The sequence below is a fragment of the Lissotriton helveticus genome, chromosome 2_1, assembly GCF_964261635.1.
Source record: "Lissotriton helveticus chromosome 2_1, aLisHel1.1, whole genome shotgun sequence".
Lineage (NCBI taxonomy): Eukaryota > Metazoa > Chordata > Amphibia > Caudata > Salamandridae > Lissotriton > Lissotriton helveticus.
In genome coordinates, this window is record NC_136059.1 from 606,410,827 (window position 1) to 606,431,819 (window position 20,993).

The following is a 20,993-nucleotide window of genomic DNA, read 5'->3' on the forward strand; positions in this document are numbered from 1 at the left end:
TCTGCAGATCCGGCGGCAAAAAAAAAAAAGAAGCGCTTTTATAAAATAGGTGCAGGGGTCTCAGAGTCCCCCCAAGCCCCGGGGACTGCCACCCCCGGGGCTTGAAAAATACATGGGTGGAGGGCTCAAAGGCCCCCCAAGCCCGGGATATGCCACCCCCCCACCCGGGGCTTGTGTTGCATTTTGAAATAAAAATAAAAAACCTGTGTGTGGGGGCTGGAGCCCCCCACACGTCCCGGGGACCACCACCTCCCCGGGGCTCTGAATATTAAAATAGGGGGTCCGTGATTGACGCCCCAGGGACCAGCACCTCCCGGGGGCTTTGAAAATGTTGGGGGGGGGCTGCGCGGCCCCCCTCCTGGAGCCCGGTCATGGCCCCGGGGTCCGCCACCCCCCAGGGCCAGCTCCTGCAGTGTCCCGAGGTGCCCACCCCCGGGACACTGCTGTTTGCTATGGCAGGGTGGGAGCCTCGCGGCTCCCGCCCTGCCATAACAAACTGCTTTGGTTTTTGGAAGAGAGCAGGAAACCTGCTCTCTCTTCCAAAAACCAAAGACGAAAAAAAAATTAAAAGGCCGGCCCTGGAGGATGGGGTCCCTGGGGCCGATAAAGGCATCTGGAGGAGAGCAACGCGGCCCCCTTCCAAATTGTTTAAAAAAAAAAAGAATTAAGGGGCAGGCCCTGGGGGATGGGGTCCCCAGGGCCAAAAAATTAGGAAAAGAAGGGGGGACACACAGCCCACCTTACTGAATTTTTTTTAAAAAAAAGACCGGCATCATGCCGGAGGCCCCGCCCCCTCCTTGCAGCACTCCGTAAACGCGCCCCCTGGCACGTTTGCAGATGGAGAACTAATTCCCCTTGAATACTGGAGGTCCCTGGGGCCAACTAGCCCACCATTAACCTCCACTATGCGCCAGTGAGCTGCGTTGCAGAGAGGTGTTCTGAGGCCACGCCCCTTTTACACCTCTCTGCAACGCAGCTCTGTGGCGCTTAATTGAGGTACCTGGTGGGCTAGTTGCACACCAGGGACCCTCATGATTGAAGAGGAATTAATTCCCCAACTTAAAACGCACCACAGGGCGTGTTTGCAGACATGTCATCTCAGGCCTCCCCTCCCTTCAACAGTGTGCAAACGTGCCCTGTGGCACGTTTTAAGAGGTAGTTTTAATCCCCCTGCCCTATTATGTACTAGGGGCTTACAGAGGAGGCCATGGTATTCACAGGGGTACCCCAACGCATAGTGTTCCCTAGTGTATGTAGGTGTTTTCACTGTATTCTAAGTGTTTTTTAGCATAGCACTGGCTTGAGGACTGGTTAGTTAGTCAGTTACCACCAGTACCCATCAGAAAAAGTTGACGGTACAGGATGATTTTACAACAAGGCCTCTTTCTGCTCCTCTGTTTGTTCTTTCTGCAAGTCTTCCTTCTTCCTACACTTTTCTTTGTCTTTGTGGACTTCTGTTGCTTCTTTCTGCATTTCTTTTGCTTCTTTCTGTGCGTTTTTCATCTTTCTTCACATGTCCTACCTCTGTAGGCATAGTTAGAAACTAGCATTTAAAAAAACCTTTGAAATTCACTGAAAAAACAATAGGTTTCAGGCACATTATAGTTAGAAATTAGCATTTTAAAAACCTTTCAAATTCACTGAAAAAACCAAAGGTTTCAGGGACGTTATAGTTAGCTGGACATTTCACTCATACAAAACCATTGAAATTCCCCCGTTATAGTTAGTTCAGCTAACTATAACTCGCGCGCCCGCAATGCACTGCTGATGATTTCACATATGACATCACTCATGACATGGTCAGTGACATCACTGATGACATCTCAAATGACATCACTGATGACATCATCCTTGTGATAGAGTGGGAGACCTCCTCTCACCCTAATATAACCTTTGATACACACACTCAAAAATGCAAACTAACATCTTCAAAACAATGCACATACCAATACCAGTTACAACGCACCTATTCAGTAATTCCAAGATCTACAGACACATCCACTCATTCACCAACAGTCCTATACAGCCACTTATACATGTATTCACTCATCATATGTACTCATACCCCTATACATCCTGTTACACACCACTACTCATCTATAGAGTTACTCACACACATACTCACACATGCAAACAGAGTATCAAACATCCATTTACTTGCATATACAGTTATACACACACTACCACACTTACTTCTACAGAAGCTTACACATACTTACTCTCTTAAACAATCACTTATAGAAACACCTACTTATTTCTACAGGAACTCTTCCAATCTCTGACTCTCACTTATACTCACTTATATACACCAATACTCACATATACTAGTTTAAGACATATGTAGTTACTCCTATAGACACTATTGAAACAGTCATTCACTGACTAACACACCCATATACACTGTCATCCACCTATACAGTCCTGCTTACATGCTGTCTTCAACACATACAGGGCCCGATGTAGGTAGGCAAATACCGGTCGGAAACGGCCGAAAATACCGATTTTCGGCCGTTATAATAATAATAATAATAAAAGAGCTTATAAAGCGCCCAGTAACGCCATCTCGGCGTGTCCCCGCGCTAAGAGCTCCTAACGATCACCAATATGAGCCTTTGTCCCTACTCGGCGTAAAGTTGTGTTTTTAGCTTTGCCCTGAACATCGCTTCACTGCTCTCCAGTCTCAGAGCAGGAGGGAGTTTGTTCCAATGTTGAGCTGCTTGGAAAGCAAAAGATCGTCCACCCATTCTGGCCTTCCTTATCCTAGGAATTGTCAGCAGCCCGGTACCCACCGACCGGAGGGTCCTTGTTGGTTCGTAGCGGCTGACTAAGTCCCTAAGGTAGGCGGGCGACCTGCCCCAGACAATTCGGTGACTGAAGAGGAGGCATTTGAACAGCACACGTTTCTTCACAGGCAGCCAGTGAAGCGCATCCAGAGCCTTCTGCGAATTTGCTCTCCTGGGTCTTCTTAGCACCAGTCTAGCGGCGGAATTCTGGATAACTTGCAGGCGACCAAGGCAGCCCTCGTTGGACCTTAGGAACAAGATGTTTCCATAGTCCATCCGAGAGGTCACCAATGCCTGCGTCAGTGTCCTTCTGGCCGCTATGGGTAGGAGGTCTAAGGTTTTGTTTAGGGTCTTCAATACTCCAAAACATTTGCCCACAAGACGCCTTATGTGGCCATCACAGGAGAGGGAGGGGTTGATCCAAACTCCTAGATTCTTAGCCTCTTCACACGGTACAGGAGTAGGGCCAAGACACGAAGGCCACCACTCGGCTGACCAGCTTTTGCTTTTTCCCCCCACTACCAGCACCTCTGTCTTAGAGCCATTGAGTTTTAGGCAGTGAGAGTCCATCCACTCAGCTAGCGCCTGCATACAGGACTTAAAGTTGGTGGGGGTGTTGGTGGTGTTCTGCGATAGAGAAATCAACAACTGGGTGTCGTCGGCATATGATACCAATTCCACCCCGAATGATTGTACCACCTTCGCCAGGGAGGCCATGTAAAGATTAAAAAGAGTAGGGCTCAGGGCTGAGCCCTGGGGCACTCCCTGGTCTAGTGGCATCTCTACCGAACGACATGTCCCTTGCTGTACCTGGAAACATCTTTCTGTGAGAAACGATTGTAACCAGTACAGCGCGGGACCAGCGACCCCAGCTTCATTCAGACACCGTAGCAGGATGGAATGCGCTACGGTGTCAAAAGCCGCGCTGAGGTCGAGCATGATCAGGGCCATTGTATGTCCTGCATCCGCCCCTGCTCTTAAAGTCTCAGTAGCACGTAGGAGGGCTGTCTCAGTTGAGTAGCCTGCCCTAAATCCTGATTGTGAGGGATGAAGTAGGTTCCCTCTCTCCAGGTGCTCAATGAGCTGAGCGTTGACCACCTTCTCAGCAACTTTCGCCACATATGGCAATAAGGAAATAGGTCGGAGGTTTTCCAGCACCTCGATGCTTACATTCGGTTTTTTCCTTATTGGCAGTACTATGGCCTTTTTCCACTCCCCCGGGACTCGTTGAGTGGAAAAGGAGGTCTGTAAGACATGTCTGATATATGGTTCCAGGGCTACAAGACCCTCTGAGATGACCCAGGCCGGTGCCGGGTCGTTGGGGGAACCGGACTTCACGCTGCGACAGATCTTTATTAGCCTGTCAGCGGCAGGTACCTCGAAAGTTTGCAACGAAGAGTCAGGCGCCATCGGCGAACCGCCTGCTCTAAAGTCTGTGCCCTTTCCTGGTTGTCGGCTGAAAGAGGCATAAATGGTTTTGACTTTGTTGGAGAAGAAGTTAGCGACTCTATTGCACCCCTCCACGGTAGCCCTTAGGGGGGTGTTAGAGCTGGAGACTAATGATATTTCCTTGTATATTTTGAACAGTTCGCGTGAGGAGCTCTCGGCGGCCTCAATGCGTGTCTGGAAATATTTGGCTTTAACTCTACGCACCGCGTACTGATAGCTTCTGTGTGCTAAGCTATAATTGTTTTTACCCAGTTCGCTCGGGTTCCTTCTCCAGCTCCTTTCAAGTTTTTTACAATTAGACTAGATTTGCTGGAGTTCCGGAGTAAACCACGGGGCAGTGAGTTGTCTACCTTCTCTGGTTTTACCCTTACTCATGGGAACTATCTCATCCAGGGTGACAGTCACAAGCTGATTAAATTCATTATTGGCCTGATCACTGTTCGTGGCAAGCGGTGGTTGCGCTTTCTGGATGGCGCATATGAAGTTCTCTTGAGAATATTGTCTCCATTTACGTCTCATGACATTCTTAATCCCATTCTCAGCGGCCCTATATGGCTGGTAAGAGCCAAGTTTCCACCGGTATTTGGATATTGAGATGTAGGGGCATGTTAAATTACAGAATCGGTAATTTTACAGAATCTGTAATTTTTCCGATTCGGTAAAATACCGAATTTGTAAAATTACCGATTCTGTAATTTAACATGTAGCACTGTAATCAGTGCTACAAGGGTTTAAGAATTCGTTATTTACCACCAACTAGAAGTTGGTGGTAAATAATGAAAACCCTTCAAAAAGTTTTTTTTTGCTTTAAAAAATGTGCCATGTTGCATGCATACATGCCCTAAGGGCATGTATGTCAGCAACATGTGCACCATGCACAATTGAGGGGTGCAACAGGGTGTCAAAGTGACACCCTGTCCCCCTTTCAAATTCGGTAATTTTACCGAATCGGTATTTACCGATTCGGTAATTGGCATTGATTCCTATGGGTCTCAAGGCCCATAGAAATCAATGGCAATTACCGAATCGGTAAATACCGATTCGGTAATTACCAAATCATTCTGATTTGGTAATTTCAAAAGTAAAATTACCTACATCCCATTTACCTACTCTTAAATACCAAATCGGTATGATTCGGTATTTAAGAGTAGGTAAATCGAGATTACCTACATCGGGCCCACAGTGAGTTACTTATTCATGCATCTATGCACTAAGTAATACCCCCTACCGAACCATACACTCAGACACTCATACTGCTACTCAAAAAAACAACTAATAACCCATATAGACACTCATGTAGCTACTCACCAACCCATGCGGCCACGTATACACAAAGTGAGAGACTGATACAGATATTTACATATTTAAACATTACTCACTAACCCATGTATTCACTAAAATACACTTAATCAGTCAGTTACACAATCAATTTTACAAAACAAAATCATCCATTTAGACACTTATATACCCATTTATTCTTCCATCGACCTTGAGATGTATTTATAAATATATTTATTTTTCAGAAAAACACACATTCACTGGATGATGTCATCAGTGATGTAATTTGAGATGTCATGAGTGATGTCATGAGTGATGTCACTGACCATGTCATGAGTGATGTAATATGTGACGTCATCAGCAGTACATTGCGGGCGCGCGAGTTATAGTTAGCTGAACTAACTATAACAGGGGAATTTCAATGGTTTTGTACGCGTGAAATGTCCAGCTAACTGTAACGCCCCTGAAACCTTTAGTTGTTTCAGTGAATATATATATATGGTGAGCAAGGTGACAGGATCGCGAAACGCGTTGGATCGCGGCACCCTTGGCACACTGAAACGAAATAAATAAAAAAACTCTGCTGCATCATTACCAGATTTGGTGTCTGTTCTTCTCCTGGGGAGTGCTGGCTTGTGCGGTGCGCTGTGGGAGCGTCAGCGTATATATATATATATATATATATATATATGCCTAATATTTATTAAATCTGTCTTTACATGAATCTATAAACAATTTACACATACATGCAACATCAGATTTAAAATTCTTAAGCTAATAACCTGATTTGAAGTGAAAGTTAGTTGAACAAATATGTGTATTTAGCAAAGTGCAGGCCAGTTTTTTCTGGCCCTCTCTGGGGACACCAGTGTCACCTAGATTACCAAATTCCCTACTTAGCTCTGCTCTCTGTTTGTCTTTTGTCCACTGTAATGGTTAAAAATTGTATGCCACGGGTATAAGCTGATTTTATGTCCTATGTCCAAAAATTTATGAATCGTTAGCAATTTTGATGTGAATAAATGCTAAGAATGCACTAGCCCTTCTTCACACAGTGCTTCTATAAAGAAATGAAACCGCCTTAAAATGCAAGGACATGACACCAGCCATTTTCTATCCCAGTGCTCTACCCAGGAATTCTACCTGATTGTCTTCACACTGTGCCAGCTAGAGACAGAATTTCAAGCCCTTGTTCCTGCCATACAGTCTCAAGTGAAATGTCTCTTGATGCGAAAAATACTTCTGGAGATTCCACAGATGCTCAGTCCAGTGCAACACTTTTTACAGACACTAAATGAGGAAGCTGCCAAGTAAGTATGATTTCTAATACCATGCGAAACAATAACCTTTAAAAAATGTCAGTGGTACACAGCTCATGTAATCGTTTCATGTTATAAAAGATATACTATCATATTGTGATGATAGATAAAAATTATTAGACAATAAGGTACACTTTGTAGATATCAACAATAACACAATAAGATTCATAGATTTACTGTTTAGGCGATAACCATCATCTTCAAAGAACTTGGCTTTGGCAGTGCTCCAGGTTCATATTGTCTAGGAACCTAATTGTATAAGCCTTACGCAGCAAGTTAACCTCACAAACATATTGAAGTTTATTACGTGTCAAAGAGGGGTGGTTTACTTCGGCACTTAGGCTAGAAAAACAAAAGTTTAGGAGACAGGAAAGTCGCTGGTGCTACGAATATGATAACTATGAAAAACATTCCTACAAACTTGCGCTGACCAAATAGAAAAGCTTTTTGATTAATGAAAAGAGTAAATACTTTACTCAACAAATAGAGTCAGCAAAAGACTCCACTACGGAGCTTTTCAAGGTAATGACCAAACATACTACCCTCCCAAGTGGTAATAAAGAGAGCCATAGCCAATCCCTTTGTGATTCATTGGCACACACCCTCAGAGACGGGGTTAACCACATTTATTTAAGGTTTGAGAATTCAAAGATGTCAGATGCTTTGGCCCACACCAATCAGGCTAACGCTGTTCACACACACTTCACAGAGTTCCTCGCTGTTTCCCCTGATAAGGTAGTAAAAAGGGTCATCAGTGCTACATCTGGCTCCCCCTTATACATCTGCCCCCGCTACTCTAAAGCTAGCATCTGATGTGATTGGACATATTCTATATACTATTTCAGACTCCATGTTAATCTCAGGAGTTTTCCCTTCTCATTGAAAAAGAGCGTTCATCCCCCCCTCTTAAAGAGATCTAACTTGAACCCTGCCAACCCAAGCAACTTAGGTCCAATTTCACTCCCTGCAAAGATAGTGGAGAAAGAAATGAATATGCAACTCATTCAGTTCATCTCAGACAATTGTCTATGGGACTCCACTCAATTCTGTTTTAGACGCAGACACAGTACAGAAACGGACCTGATCAAGGCCACTGAGGAGATAAGGGCTGCGCTGGACTGAGGAGGCACCGCTGCTCTTATTTTTCTCAATCTGTTGGCAGCTTTGATACTGTCAATCATGGGCTGTTAGTTGGCCGACTGGGCAGGCTAGGAGTCAAGCGTAAGGCCTTGGCCTTACTGAGTTCCTTTCTGTCAGGAAGACTACAAAAAGTTGCCCGTGAACACTATGAATCCAGATAGTCATTTCAGTTTTTCAACAATGACAACGTCTCCTCCTGTTTCCATAATTGCATGTTTGCAGTCGGTTCATGGATGAGGGAACATTGCCGGAAGCTCAATTCAGGTAAAACAGGGTGGAATTGTTTGGTAACCTCTCTCCAGCTTGGGCCCCTTCCTGGTGGCCACATAAACTAGGTACCCTGCCCATCCCTGTATCTAACGCAAAGAACCTATGAATCCAAATGGATAATAAACTGAAATTTGGTAGCCAGGTAAACGCTATTGTCTTAAATGCCTTGTCTCCTTCTCCTACTACTCACTTAAGATGATTAACAAAATTCTCCCGTTTATCCCAGCCAACAAGAAAAAAAGTGATCATGGCCTTGGTCCTATCAAAATTGGACTACTGTAATGGTCTATGCTTGAATGTGCAGGAAAAGCATCTTAATAAGCTTCAGACAATGCAAAATGCAACAGCTAGGCTTCTCCTAGGAATCCCTAAATTCCAATCTCTTTCCCAGGAAATTTACAGGTTACACTGTCTTCCAGTGAGAAGTCGCATTAACTTCAAGGCCCTTTGCACCGCCCACAAGGTTTTGCGTAACATTGGCCCAGAGTTCCTGAAGCACAGCTTAAAGTAGTATAAACCCAGCCGACTTCTACGCTCCCTTGGAGTGAAGAAATAGGTCGTCCCCAGATTCCGTAAGTTGAACTGGGAGGAAGAAGCTTTATTACGGAAACAACCAAGCTCTGGAACAGTTTTACTCCTCATATCAGAGCCATCTTTTAGAAAGGAGCTAAAGACATGGCTTTTTAATAATTAAGGGTTTGTTAATCGAGCTTTATAGTAGTCAGCACTAAGACACCAAATATGAAATATGAGCGCTTTATAAAATTCTTTGACGTAACATAACAGTTGCTGCTCAGCATGAGCAAAACATATAGCATTAAGCGACAAAAGGGTGCTAGAACAATTCTCTATCCCATAGAAATTTGAACACCACCTTAAGAATATAGAACTGAGTGAATGCTGATCACTTTTGGTTATTCTAAGAAACCTACCTACCTATCACGTGGGAAGTTATTTGATACAGTATCGTGGTCTTTTCTTTTTCAATTATTTTTGTGCCTTCATTTTGGCATCTGGTTACCTAATTTGCTATCTGGTGCCCCAGGGAAACTGTTTGCACCATTGTTTTAAAAAAAAAAAATTGTTTTTGTCCTCATTAGCCACTTAATCGATCCAGGGGCATTCCAACCGCATGACCCAATAGCCTCTGTGCCTCTAAGATACCGTCAAATTTTCCTGAGAGGCTGGTCTGGTGTCAAAGCTGAGAAATAGAACCCCACACAAGCTACCTCCAATACAAGCCCAATATGGGCTGATAGTCCAATATTACTATGGCTTGGGGTGCCTCCCATTGGACATGGAGACTCAGGCTTAATCATCGGACCCGGGGGAAAAACAACCAAAAAAAACAACAACAACAAAAAAAAACCGGGGTCCTAACTGTTCCGACTCCACTCAATTAGTAAATTCCAAAATCTCACTGTACGGGGGCTGCATGTTCTGGCCAAATCTACTTTTGACGTCATATAAAGCGAGGACAACCACTCTGCATGGGTTGGTGGGTTGATGTTGACCCAGTTTTTGCAGATTTGTCTTCTTGCTAGTAGTATGGCGTAGTATAGGAACTCTCTTTCTAATCCTTTGATGTTATCACTCAGTCCAAATATTACTAGCGACCAAGAAAAAGGGATGGAGATTTTAAGGATTGACTCAAGTGATATCTTGACTTCTTGCCAAAAGATGGTAACATTCGGGCATTCCCAGAACAAATGCAGATCTGAGGCGGCTAGCAAAGAACATTTACTGCAGCACTTCCCCGGTTGAAACTTGGAAAGCCTTTTAGGGGAATAGTACGCCCGATGTGATGTAAATAGTTGGTTGCGCCTCAGCCAAGCTGGTTTTATGATCTTATAGAGGAGTGTAAAGGACTCTATCCATTTCCCTTCTGCCTGGGGTTCTCCCTCTCCTCCCCATAGCTTTGTTGGAAGATTAAATTCACCCTCCCTTTCTTCCAAGATGCACCATTGTTGCTGTGTCCTACTTATACAAATGGCACAGAGAAGTGTGAGGTTTACATTGCAATCCCATATGTACACAGATGTGGCAATGATTGAATACTATAGAGTGTAATCTCTGACATCTGTACATGTGGATGTTGTTTTATTCAAAAGTTACAAAAACAGCAACCCTTGTTTGTGATTCAAACACTGAACCTGATCATAAGCTAATTGTATTGTATAGTGTCCCTATTAATCAGTTTGTCTGAATACTTGTTCCAGTGGGCGGGCATGAGTGACATCAAAACAGTGGCTAGCCATCCGTCTTCTTACAAATTCCAGAATTCACCAGCCTACCTGGAGCTCTTGATTGGAAGACTGAATCAAACGCCCCAGAAAAGTCTAGGAGCACTAGAGCGGCTGATCTGCCTTGGTCAAAAATACATCTGAGGGCGTGGCCTGACTGGAGATGCCGTAGGACGACCCTTGCGGGAGCTCCGGTCCTCCACCACCGTTTGGGCCTGTAAAGCGGAGCTGGGGCGCTAATATTGCCCCCCCCCCCCCTCCCACCCCCCACCCTGGGGTGAGAGGCATCTGTGGAGGACTGCGGAACTGGAGTTGTGGAGAACTCCGGCCTAGTGGTGTCCCCGGCGAGAGTCTGACGGGGGAAGCGCTGCGGCCCAGAGGCGGGAGCCGCCATCTTGAGTGTGGTCTGGCGGCTCCGGAGCTACGTCCTGCCTGAGCCTTACGGCCCCTGGGCCCCGACTACTTGCATAGCCCTACCTGTGTCAGCGGCTGCAGAGACACTCCGGCGGGGAATGCTTCGGGGGCGACTGGAGCCCCACAGCTGAGGTGTAGCCCCCGGCTCCTGAGTGACGGCGGGAGCCTGGTGACGCGGCCGGGCATCGGGAGCTGCAACTGGGAGAGAGGCCTCCGCCCCTCCCGCCCCCCACGCGCTGACAGGCGGTGAAGGGGCGTCGGGGGCTCTACGCCGGACCCCCGACTGAGGCCTTCTGCCATGGGCGGCCCTGACTCCTGGAGGGGCCCCGCTGCTGTGGCAGAGGTACGGGGAGACTGCCACGTCCCGGTGGTATTTGCGGGCCCCGCGTGGGTGGGCCCCTGCCGGAGGACCTGAAGTGCGGCTGTCTCCTGTCTTGTGGAGCCCCCCTGGGAGCCCGGCGGTAAGTGACGGCCGGAGTGGAGGCCGGAGCCGCCATTTTGGGATCTGCCTGCCGCGGAGCGGATTGCGGCCTGCTTGGGCCTGGGGGCCTGCTGAGAAGACCCGGAGGTGAGCGGGGTGGAAGCAGCTGGGGCCCTGGGGACGACCTGTGACCTGCCGGTTGGGGGAGCGCGTGGACAGCGGGTACCAAAGCTGGACTAAGCCCCCCCCTCGCCCCCTGCTCTGCTGGAGGTGCTGGGGCCTGGAGGTGGTCGGCCCAATTGAGAGGGGAGTGGGGGTGCGTGCTCCTCCCCATCATTTTGCCAGCTTCCCTGCCGTGGGTTGGCACTCCCCTCCATTTGGTCGCCTCTGTTCTTACTGCGGGCCCTGACCTGCTATTGGGCGCTGACACGGGGGTGTCCGGTATGGAGGCGCCGACGGCCCTCGACTCCATCTGGTGCCCGACCTGACGCCTCTGAGCACCCTGCCCCGGTGGGCCTGGCCTCGCGGCTCTTGCCCTCTCTGCCTGGGGGCTGGATGAACCTCGAGACTGCGATACGGGGGCCATAAACGGGGGTGCAGGGACACTACTGCTGAGGAAGACCTCCGGAAGGACAGTGGAGAGGGGGTATACCCCCCCGTCTTGCGTTGGCGCTTTGGTGGGGACTATTTGTATGGACTCTTTTCCTTGGGCAGCAGCGAGGGCTAACTTGGGGTGGTGTGGCTGGGCGGCCTGCTGTACCTACTGCGGTGACTGAACCCATATGGGCCCCTAAGCCCCAGGTTTGTTTGTTGAGGTGGGTTGGGTATCTCCCCCGCGCCCCACTTCGCAACCTTCACTCCTCTCCATCCGCGGTTGGTGTCCTTGGGGGGTAGCGTCATCACCTCCGACAGTTGTGTCATACCTGTTAAAGTCTTCTGGGGGGGCGGTCTAGAGGGAGGGTCCCCCTTCCTGGGTACCAGTGAGTGGACTGGCGGGGAGCTGGGGCCTAACACCTTGCATACTGTTCTGGGACTGAAGCTTCAGCCCACATCTGACACACAGCACCACATTGGTGAGGCCCCTTAATACCCTTGTGCTGGGCATACAGTGGCTGCACTCTCCGGCTGCCTCCGAACCACTTCGGGGCTGGTGATGACGCGCTCAAGAGGGGGCAAGGCGGACCCAGCTGCGGCCTCCAAGGACACTTCTGTCGTGGCTATGTGGGGCAAGGCGGGGACGTCAATGGCCTCTGAGGGCTCCTCCCAGGCGCCAGGGAACTCGTTGCCAGTCACTCAGGCGTTTATGGCCACCTTCATGGCAGAGCTTAAGACGGAGATCGGCTCCCTCAGAACCGAGGTGCACACCTTTGTGACGGAACTTCGGAGGGAAGTCACGGACTTAGGTGACCTGGAGGATGGGCTGGAAAAAACGATGGATGCTCGCACGGAGGACCAGGAGCAGCTGTGGCAGCGCCTAGCGGTTCTGGAGGAGCAGAATATTGAGCTACAAGTCAAACAGGAGGATTTTGAGAACAGGAGCCGCCGGACCAATCTGCGCATCCGGGAGTTCCCATCGGAGAAGAGGGGAAGGATATCCTAACGTATGTAGCGCAGCTCCTCCATGAAGTATGGGGCGATGAAAATGCCTCGCCGCCGACTTTGGATCGGGCGCATCGAGTCTCTGGACCCCCGGGGCGGCTGGGCCTCCTCCCCGACATACTGACATGGGTCCATTTCTTTACTGAGAAGGAAGCCATCTGGAGAGCAGCCCGTGACAAACAGGACCTCCGATATCAGGGTCAAAAGATAAAGATATTTCAAGAGCTAGTGCCCAACACTCTGAAGCGTCGACGTGCCTTCAAGCCAGTGACAGAGAATTTGCGCTCTTTGGACATTCCGTACCAGTGGGGTCACCCCTTCGCCCTCATATTCCAGTGGGAGGGCAAAAGAAGAGTGATACGGACCTTCACGGAGGCGGCGCAGCTCCTACAGGTGCCAATGTCGCCGCCGACAAGCCCAACCCGCCCACGGCGACAGGAACGGATACCAGCCAAGCCGACTTGGACCACTGTTCAGCGCCATCGTCGCACGCCCCCGCTAGACGAGCGGTCGGCCTCCCAGGCCAAGCAGGACATCATTGCGCACATTAAATCCCTGGAGGACGACCGTGAGGAATCTGTCTTGCGCCCCTTGACACCATGATCAGAAGACTGGTTCTTACCCGTGAAACAGATTGCCCGGTCCCCCGGCGGGCTCCACTCACTCCGAAGGGTGGTACTCTGCAGCACACGTCGCCCTATGCCCTGGCTCCTGGTTGGAAGGGTGGGGGTGGAGGGAGCTCCCTGTGGATAGAGCTGTGAGGCTACTGCGGTTCCACCCCAGACTGTCCCTAAGAGAGTGACATCCCTGAGAGTATCTAAACCCTTGGGTGTAGGATGCCCTGTAAGTGGGTCAGAGAAGTGCAGCCCTTTTGGCTGTCATGTTATTCTGTGTTTTTCGTTCTACTCTCATGCACACCGTTCGTATTCCCGTATTGATTACTTCTTTGTCTCCCATGCTCTGCTGCGTGACGTGTTGGGAACCTCAATCTCCGCTATCTAGCTGTCGGATCATGCGCATGTTGAACTGCTCCTGCAGGACCCGGCCATCTGCCCTGCTCGTGAGGTGCGGTGGCGCCTGTCGCCCGGATATCCCCCAAGACGCGACCGCTGTGGATAGCATTAAAACGGCCATCGACTCCTACTTTGCTAGTAACGACCTGCCAGAGACGCCCTTCCCTGTAGTATGGGATGCCTTCAATGCGACGATCCGGGGACACATCACCGCCCTCTCGGTTTCACGGACGCACGCGGCCAGGGCCCTAGAGGATAGGCTGGCACGGGACATAAAGCTGGAGGAGCGGTGTGATCACGGGGGCACCTCCCTGGCGTCTCGGCGGTGGCTAGCCAACCTTAGGGGACAGCTCCGGCTTAAACGCACCAACAAGGCGGAAACCTCCCTGCTGGCCTTGAAGCAGAAATACTTCGAGGGTGGAGACAACGTGGGCAGGTTATTGGCAAGACGCCTGAGGGCGCGAGCCGCCAATGTCCTGCTCTCTGATGGGACGAGAGTCACCTCGGAGAAAGACAAATGTGAGGCATTCCGCGCCTACTACTCCGCACTGTATGGGGAGGAACCACCGTCCCCGGAAGTGGTGGCAGCTGTCCTGGACAACTACACGGGGACGCCGCTTCACCCCCACCATGCAAAGACTCTGGAAGGCCCCATCACCCAGGAAGAGATAGCGGCATCCATGAGGGATCTCCCCCTCGGGAAGACCCCAGGGCCGGACGGCCTACCTCTATCCTTTTATCGTATGTTCCAGCCGCAGCTCTGGCCTCATCTCCTCAGGCTGTTCAACTCATTCACCGACACAGAGGGACCGTCCCGTGACATGGGAATGGCGGAGATAGCTCTGATCCTGAAACCAGGGAAGGACCCTGCAAAGTGTCCCTCGTACCGCCCTATTGCCTTGCTGAACGCCGACTTTAAAATCTATACCAAGCTCTTAGCGAGGCGTCTGGACCCCCACATGCCGGGCCTCATGGACCCGGATCAGGTCGGCTTCATCAGCAACCGGCAGGGGGCGGACAACGTGCGCAGAGTAGCGCACCTAGTAGGGAAAGCGCACCACTGGGGAATTCAAGCTTGCCTTCTATCTCTAGACGCGGAGAAGGCGTTCGACCGGGTGGACTGGACCTTCCTGCGGACGGTCCTCGGTAAGCTTGGGCTGGGTCAGTGCATGATCACTCGGGTCATGGCGCCATATATTACCCCACCGGCTCGGATTCGGATCAATGGACAGCTCTCTGCACCGTTCAACATCCACAGAGGCACCAGACAGGGGTGTCCCCTCTCACCCTTATTGTTTGCCCTTGTGGTAGAGCCACTGGCAGAAATGATCCGTCAAGCGGCCGATATACATGGCAACCCCATGGGAGGCCGCGAGAACAAGGTGGCGTTGTTTGCTGATGATCTGCTCCTTACCCTGACTCGCCCTCGAGAGTCCCTACCGGCACTCCATGCAGCGTTGAGCCTCTTCGAGCGGGTCTCAGGCCTTAAGATCAATCATAGCAAGTCTTGGGCCCTCAATCTAACCATCCCAGAGGTGGAGATCCCACACCTTGAACAGCTAGCGCCATACCAGTGGGCCACCCAAGGCATTTGTTACCTCGGTCTCCAGATAACCCCTTCCCTGGACATGTGGATGCAAGTCAATTGGCGGGAATGTCGGCGATCGGTTCTTGAGGACCTGCGGAAGTGGAGACCCCTAGAGCTTACGTGGCTGGGCAGACTCAATACCATCAAAATGTCAATTCTCCCTAAAATGTTATATTTATTCCAGTGCCTCCCCACCCCTATCCCGCTTTGCTGTATAAGGGACCTACAGCGTGCCCTCACAACCTTTATCTGGGGCGGGAAAAGACCCCGATTACCCCAGAAGCTTCTAATGACACAGAGAGACAGGGGGGGACTAGCGTGCCCCGATCTAGTGGATTACTATTGGGCCTCACATCTTCGCTTTGTGGTGGAGTGGGGAGTGACAGAGAGTGAAAAGGCATGGCTCCACATGGACCGGGTTGTGACGGGGCGAACCATCTGGGACCATGTCTGGCATCAGCGGGCGGCGCGCACTAAGAGCGCTTATATAGCGGGCCCACAAAGACGGTGCTCGACATTTGGGAAAAGGTAGCTGTGCGCAGAGGCCTCCCAACCTTTCCTTCACCGCACACCCCAATAGAGGGGAACCCGTCTTTTCCACCGGCGCACCACTCACAATCCTTTGCCAAGTGGACGCAGGGTGACGGTCACCGACCTGTTTGAAGAGGGTAAGCTTAAATCCTTCGCTCAATGTAGAGAAGAATTTCGTATACCACTAGCAGCGCAGCTACAATATACCCAGTTGCGACATTGGGTGACTGAAGACTCAATGTACCGGGCGGCCACGCGCGTCTTCACTCCTTTTGAACGGTTGGCTTGCGACCCTGTTGAATCGAAGGGGTTAATATCCTGGATCTACCAGATCCTCCAGCACCCGCAAACGCCAACCTCTCATCCCTATCAGGGCTGATGGCAGGCACTGTCGGACACGGACATTACTCCCGCGCAATGGCGTAGGCTATGGCAGGATATCCCCAAAGTGTACCGTAGCATACCGCAGCGGGAAACCGCCTATAAGCTTATGACCCAATGGTATTATACTCCCCAGCGTTTACATAAGGTGTTTCCTGCATCCTCTCCCCTGTGTTGGCGGTGCCGTTCTGTGACGGGGGATCTCATTCATATCTGGTGGACATGCCCATCGCTGACTCTATTCTGGAAGGAGGTCCTGAGCCACATCAAGGGGGTTTTGGGGTTTCCTTTGCCTGAGAACACGAGTACAGTCTTGCTGGGTGTCAAGCCTGCTACCCTGAAGGCCCTAACCAGGAGCGATTGGATCTTGACGTTCCAAATGCTGGGAGCGGCCAAACAGCTTATAGCCCTACACTGGAAAAATCCTGAAGCTCCTCCAATCGCGGCCTGGTTTGTGCGCCTGTGGCATGTTGTCACAATGGAGCTTTTCACAGTCCGGCTGCAGGCACGTGGTACCCGCTTCAAAGCTGTCTGGCAACCCCTCTGCGCGGTTAAACGTGCGCGCCAGGTGCCCACCAAACTTAGGACGCTGCATCTGTTTGAAGACGCTATTCTCCCCCCTGACCCGAGCAGATTGCTTCTATAACTGCCCCCTTGCCACACGCCCCAATGCTGCTGACACCGGGCTAGACTCTAGGCCCTCCTTCCCCTGCACACGCCGATCTTCCTTGCGCTTTCCTGCCCTTCCACCTCTCTCTCGCTCCTTTCTCTTCACCTGCTCTCTTCTCTTCTGTATCTGCCACTTTCTGGGCCCTTGGCCCTACCGAGTTGACTGTTGAACCTGGGCCTGTTGCCCGTTTGTCCCACAGGCAAGCCTTCTGGGCCTTGCCATTCCACAGGCCTAACTGACACCACATTTTGCAATATGAACGCGGCCGGCCCCTCAGGGGTTGTAGGCGCAACGCTGTGTATGATCTAACTTTCCCCTTGTATACGTTGCCATCTGTACTATCTAATCACGCGGCCGGCCCTTGATAGGGTTGTAGGCTTATCGCTGTGTATATCATGACCCTGTGGAGTGTGTTCTTTGATGGAAAATAAAAAAGATTTGAAACAAAAATACGTCTGAGATTGCCTGTTACTGCCAACAGGTCTGTTTATGTTCTGTGCATCAGTCAAAATCCTGATAATAGGTTGTTACCGTCTGTATAAAAAGATAGCTGAAGATTCACTGCTTTCTCCAGAATTTTGGAGGAAAGTGATAGTAAGGAGAGTGATCTATAGTTTGTGATCTGGGATGGATCTTCTGGTGTGTTTTATAGCATAGATGTAAATATAGCTGTTTTACATTCTGTAGAAATGAGCTTCCTTTCCAGTGACATGTTGCATATTAGTAAGAATGAGTACCACTTTAATTGCAAGTTATTTTATCATTTGGGTAGTGCGTGGGTCAAAAGGAGATCTTGATATTATGGAAAGTAAAAGTTTCAAGGCCTAAGTTGCTGAAAGTTAAGAACGTTTATCTGAGGGTGTTCCTGATAAGTTGACTGAAATAGTCTTCAAAGGGAGAGGGAGATCAGTCAATGAGTGATCTCGAAATATATATTTTCAATCTTTTCTTGAAAGAAAGTAACTAGATTATCACACAGTGTTTGGATAAGAAGACTGAAGCTATTCCCACCTGCATTTTTTCTCAATTGTTTCACCAATTACAGAGATCCTTAGTTGGATATTAAGAGCTGGCAATCAGTGATGTATAAAGACTTTAGCTGTTTTTAGGTGCATATGGCAGCTATGTAGTGTCCTTTGACTGCTTCATCATAAGATTGTCTCCAAATGCGTTCTATTTTTTCCACTTTAGTTTATCTGTACAGAGGTCTTCCGAGTACGATGGGACAGAAGGGTTAAGATGTATGTTTGACCATTCTCTTCAGAGTTATAGTGTCTAGAGCAGTTGTGAACCAGAATGTGAACTTTGTGGACAATTTAGTTGTATCATCAGAAGTAGTCCGGGCATGTTGAGTTAAGGCACTTCTTAAATTCTTATGGATTTCGGCCTAGGGTTGTGCTGTATGAGAAAGGCTAGAGTTGGGTAGAGCAGGCAGTAGCAGGAATGTTGAAATACAAGGGATCGCAGCTAGGTCTAACCATATTAACGGGAGAGATGTGCGTACTTTTACAAACTCATGATTGGAAAATGTGACATCTATAATATGGCCCCCAGTGTGGGTAGCGTCTTTAATCAGTTGTTCAAAACCAAATACTGAGAAGTCGTCAATAAGCCTAGTGTCATTACTAGTTAAGTCAGTGAGGCTTATGTTGTGTTCGGAGAACTCTTGGGGGTCCATGAAACCTGTTGAACGGGGTCCGCGCTTGTTTTACAAAATTAAATAATATTACAATTAATTAAGTATATCAAATACAGAATCAAAACAGAAAATATGAAAACATGTTTTTTTAAATTTGATTTGTACATAAAAACAAATATCTCAATATTTGAGCATCTGTATGAGTTTTGTTCTGCGGATCAAATCATAACAATTGTTTAGGTCAGTGGTCCCCGGCTTCCAATAATCACTCAGTGGGGGTCCCTGAAATACAGCAATGATTCAGTTCGGGGTCCACAGAAGTCAAAAGGTGAAGAACCGTTGAGTTAAGTCATTCAGGTGAAAATGAAAATCCCCAAGGGCAGTAAAATTAGCTATTTTACAGAAGAGCGCTGACAAGAAAGGCCCAATATAATTGCAGAAGTGTGTTCGTGGACCAGGAGATGGATATATGAGAACACTGGAAAAGGTGTTTTGGGCATTCATTTTAATAATAAAGACTATTCCATTCTGAGTGAGGGACGATATTCTCCAATGTGGTGGAAGATGGAAGGAATTTATAGATAATTGTATTCCCTCCTCCTAATTTATTAATGCAATTGCATCGATACATAAAATAATTGTCCAGGATGACAACAATAATGTCAGGGCCCACAGAATCCCTCGCCTAAGTCTATGCGGAAAAAAGTAAATCAGATTTGTAGGTGTCATTAAAATTGTATATTTCCATGTTGTTTTTTAGGCATTAACAATACATTGATAAGGTACCCATTAATGGTAGTAGAAGTGACTTGATTACGAGCACAATGACAGTCTTAATTTAGAATGCAGAGGGCTATTCCGTCACCCCTGATCAATTAGCTTCTCTGGAAGGGAAAAAGGCCATTATAGATCAAGAAATAACAGATCTGCAGGCAAAGGAAGCCATTTCCAACACCTTCCTACGCCCCAGGGGGTTCATGAGCAGTCTCTATTTAGTGAAAAAGAAGGATGTATGTCAACAGTCAGTTAAAAACCTCAAGGAGTTCAATGAATGGCTGTTGTTTCGCCAATGTCCTGTTTCTCCTATTTACGGTCATTGTCAGACAAGGGGACTTTATGCTTCGCCTGACCTAATGGATGCATGGAAATCTAAGGCATACAAAGTTCAAACACTCCCGCTTAGCATCTCATTGGTGCCTTTTGGCTTTACAAAAGTGCTTAGGCTTGTGATGGACACCTCAGATGCAGAGGAGTATGATACATCCTCTACTTGGATGATATTCTTTTGATGAATGTATAGCCGTCTCGTGTGTCAAAACATTTTCAAGTGGCATTGTCATTGATGGAGACCTGGCTTTCGTCATTAAGGGAGCAAAATCATTAATGGTACCATCACAGGTTATGATGCTTCTCTGCTTTGTTATAGACTCAAAGAAGACAACGCTCAGCCTTTCTGTCAAGGAAGATAGCAGAAATCAGGCAGGAACATCACAGGATTTTACCCCGACTCAGGACATAGCTGCGACTGATGTTTAATGGGGCTCCTCTTTTCCTCCAATCAGGCTATTGTTCTTTGACTGTTCAACTGTAGAGTACTCCACTGGCTGAAAGCACACCAGCTCAGACAAAGGCTGACATATTCAGAATCGGTCCCTTTATGGGAAGATGATGCCAAGGAAGAGATTCACTGGTAGCTAAACCACATGGAGGTTTGGAAAGTGAAAGTTATCTTTGGGTCAAGCCATAGAATTTATACTGGGCCATAGAATCAGATGCCAACAGGCTGGGATGGAGTGCAAGTGTGGGATCTTAGCTGCAGTAAGAAGATGGTCCAATCAAGAACCTGATATCGGTGTCAGCAGGATATCTTCCAGGGACTTCGAACAACGTAGTCAATTGTCTCTCTAGATGCAAATTTGATGCATTGCTGATCAAGAACATCACAAACAGTTGAGACAAATCCAGAGACATATGATTTGGAGACTGGACTTGCAGGCGACTGCAGCAGATGCTTTCCTACAAGATTAGAGTCAGGAAACTGGTTATACTTTTCAACCATTTTTGATGATGATAATACTATTGGCTCCTGGAATCTGGCAGCAAGCAGACTTTTGACATTTTTTTAATACAAACTTTATTAGGCATTTATGAGACATATACCAATACAGTATAGACATTCACATGGGCGTGTGAGCTGATTTAGATCTCCTGACGATATACAGGCCTCTCGCCACTGCTGTTAAACAGCCATATGC

The 20,993-nt window shown here is 48.5% G+C and overlaps 1 protein-coding gene across 2 annotated transcripts in view; it reads left to right on the forward strand.

The window, feature by feature from the left end:
* MSH3 (mutS homolog 3) overlaps window positions 1-20,993 on the forward strand; it is a 1,953,894-nt gene that overhangs the window by 1,114,651 nt on the left and 818,250 nt on the right. For both annotated transcript variants that reach the window (XM_078675310.1, XM_078675311.1), the window contains exon 14: window positions 6,633-6,820. In XM_078675310.1, coding sequence (XP_078531436.1) covers window positions 6,633-6,820 — 188 coding nt within the window. The remainder of the gene's footprint in view (window positions 1-6,632; window positions 6,821-20,993) is intronic.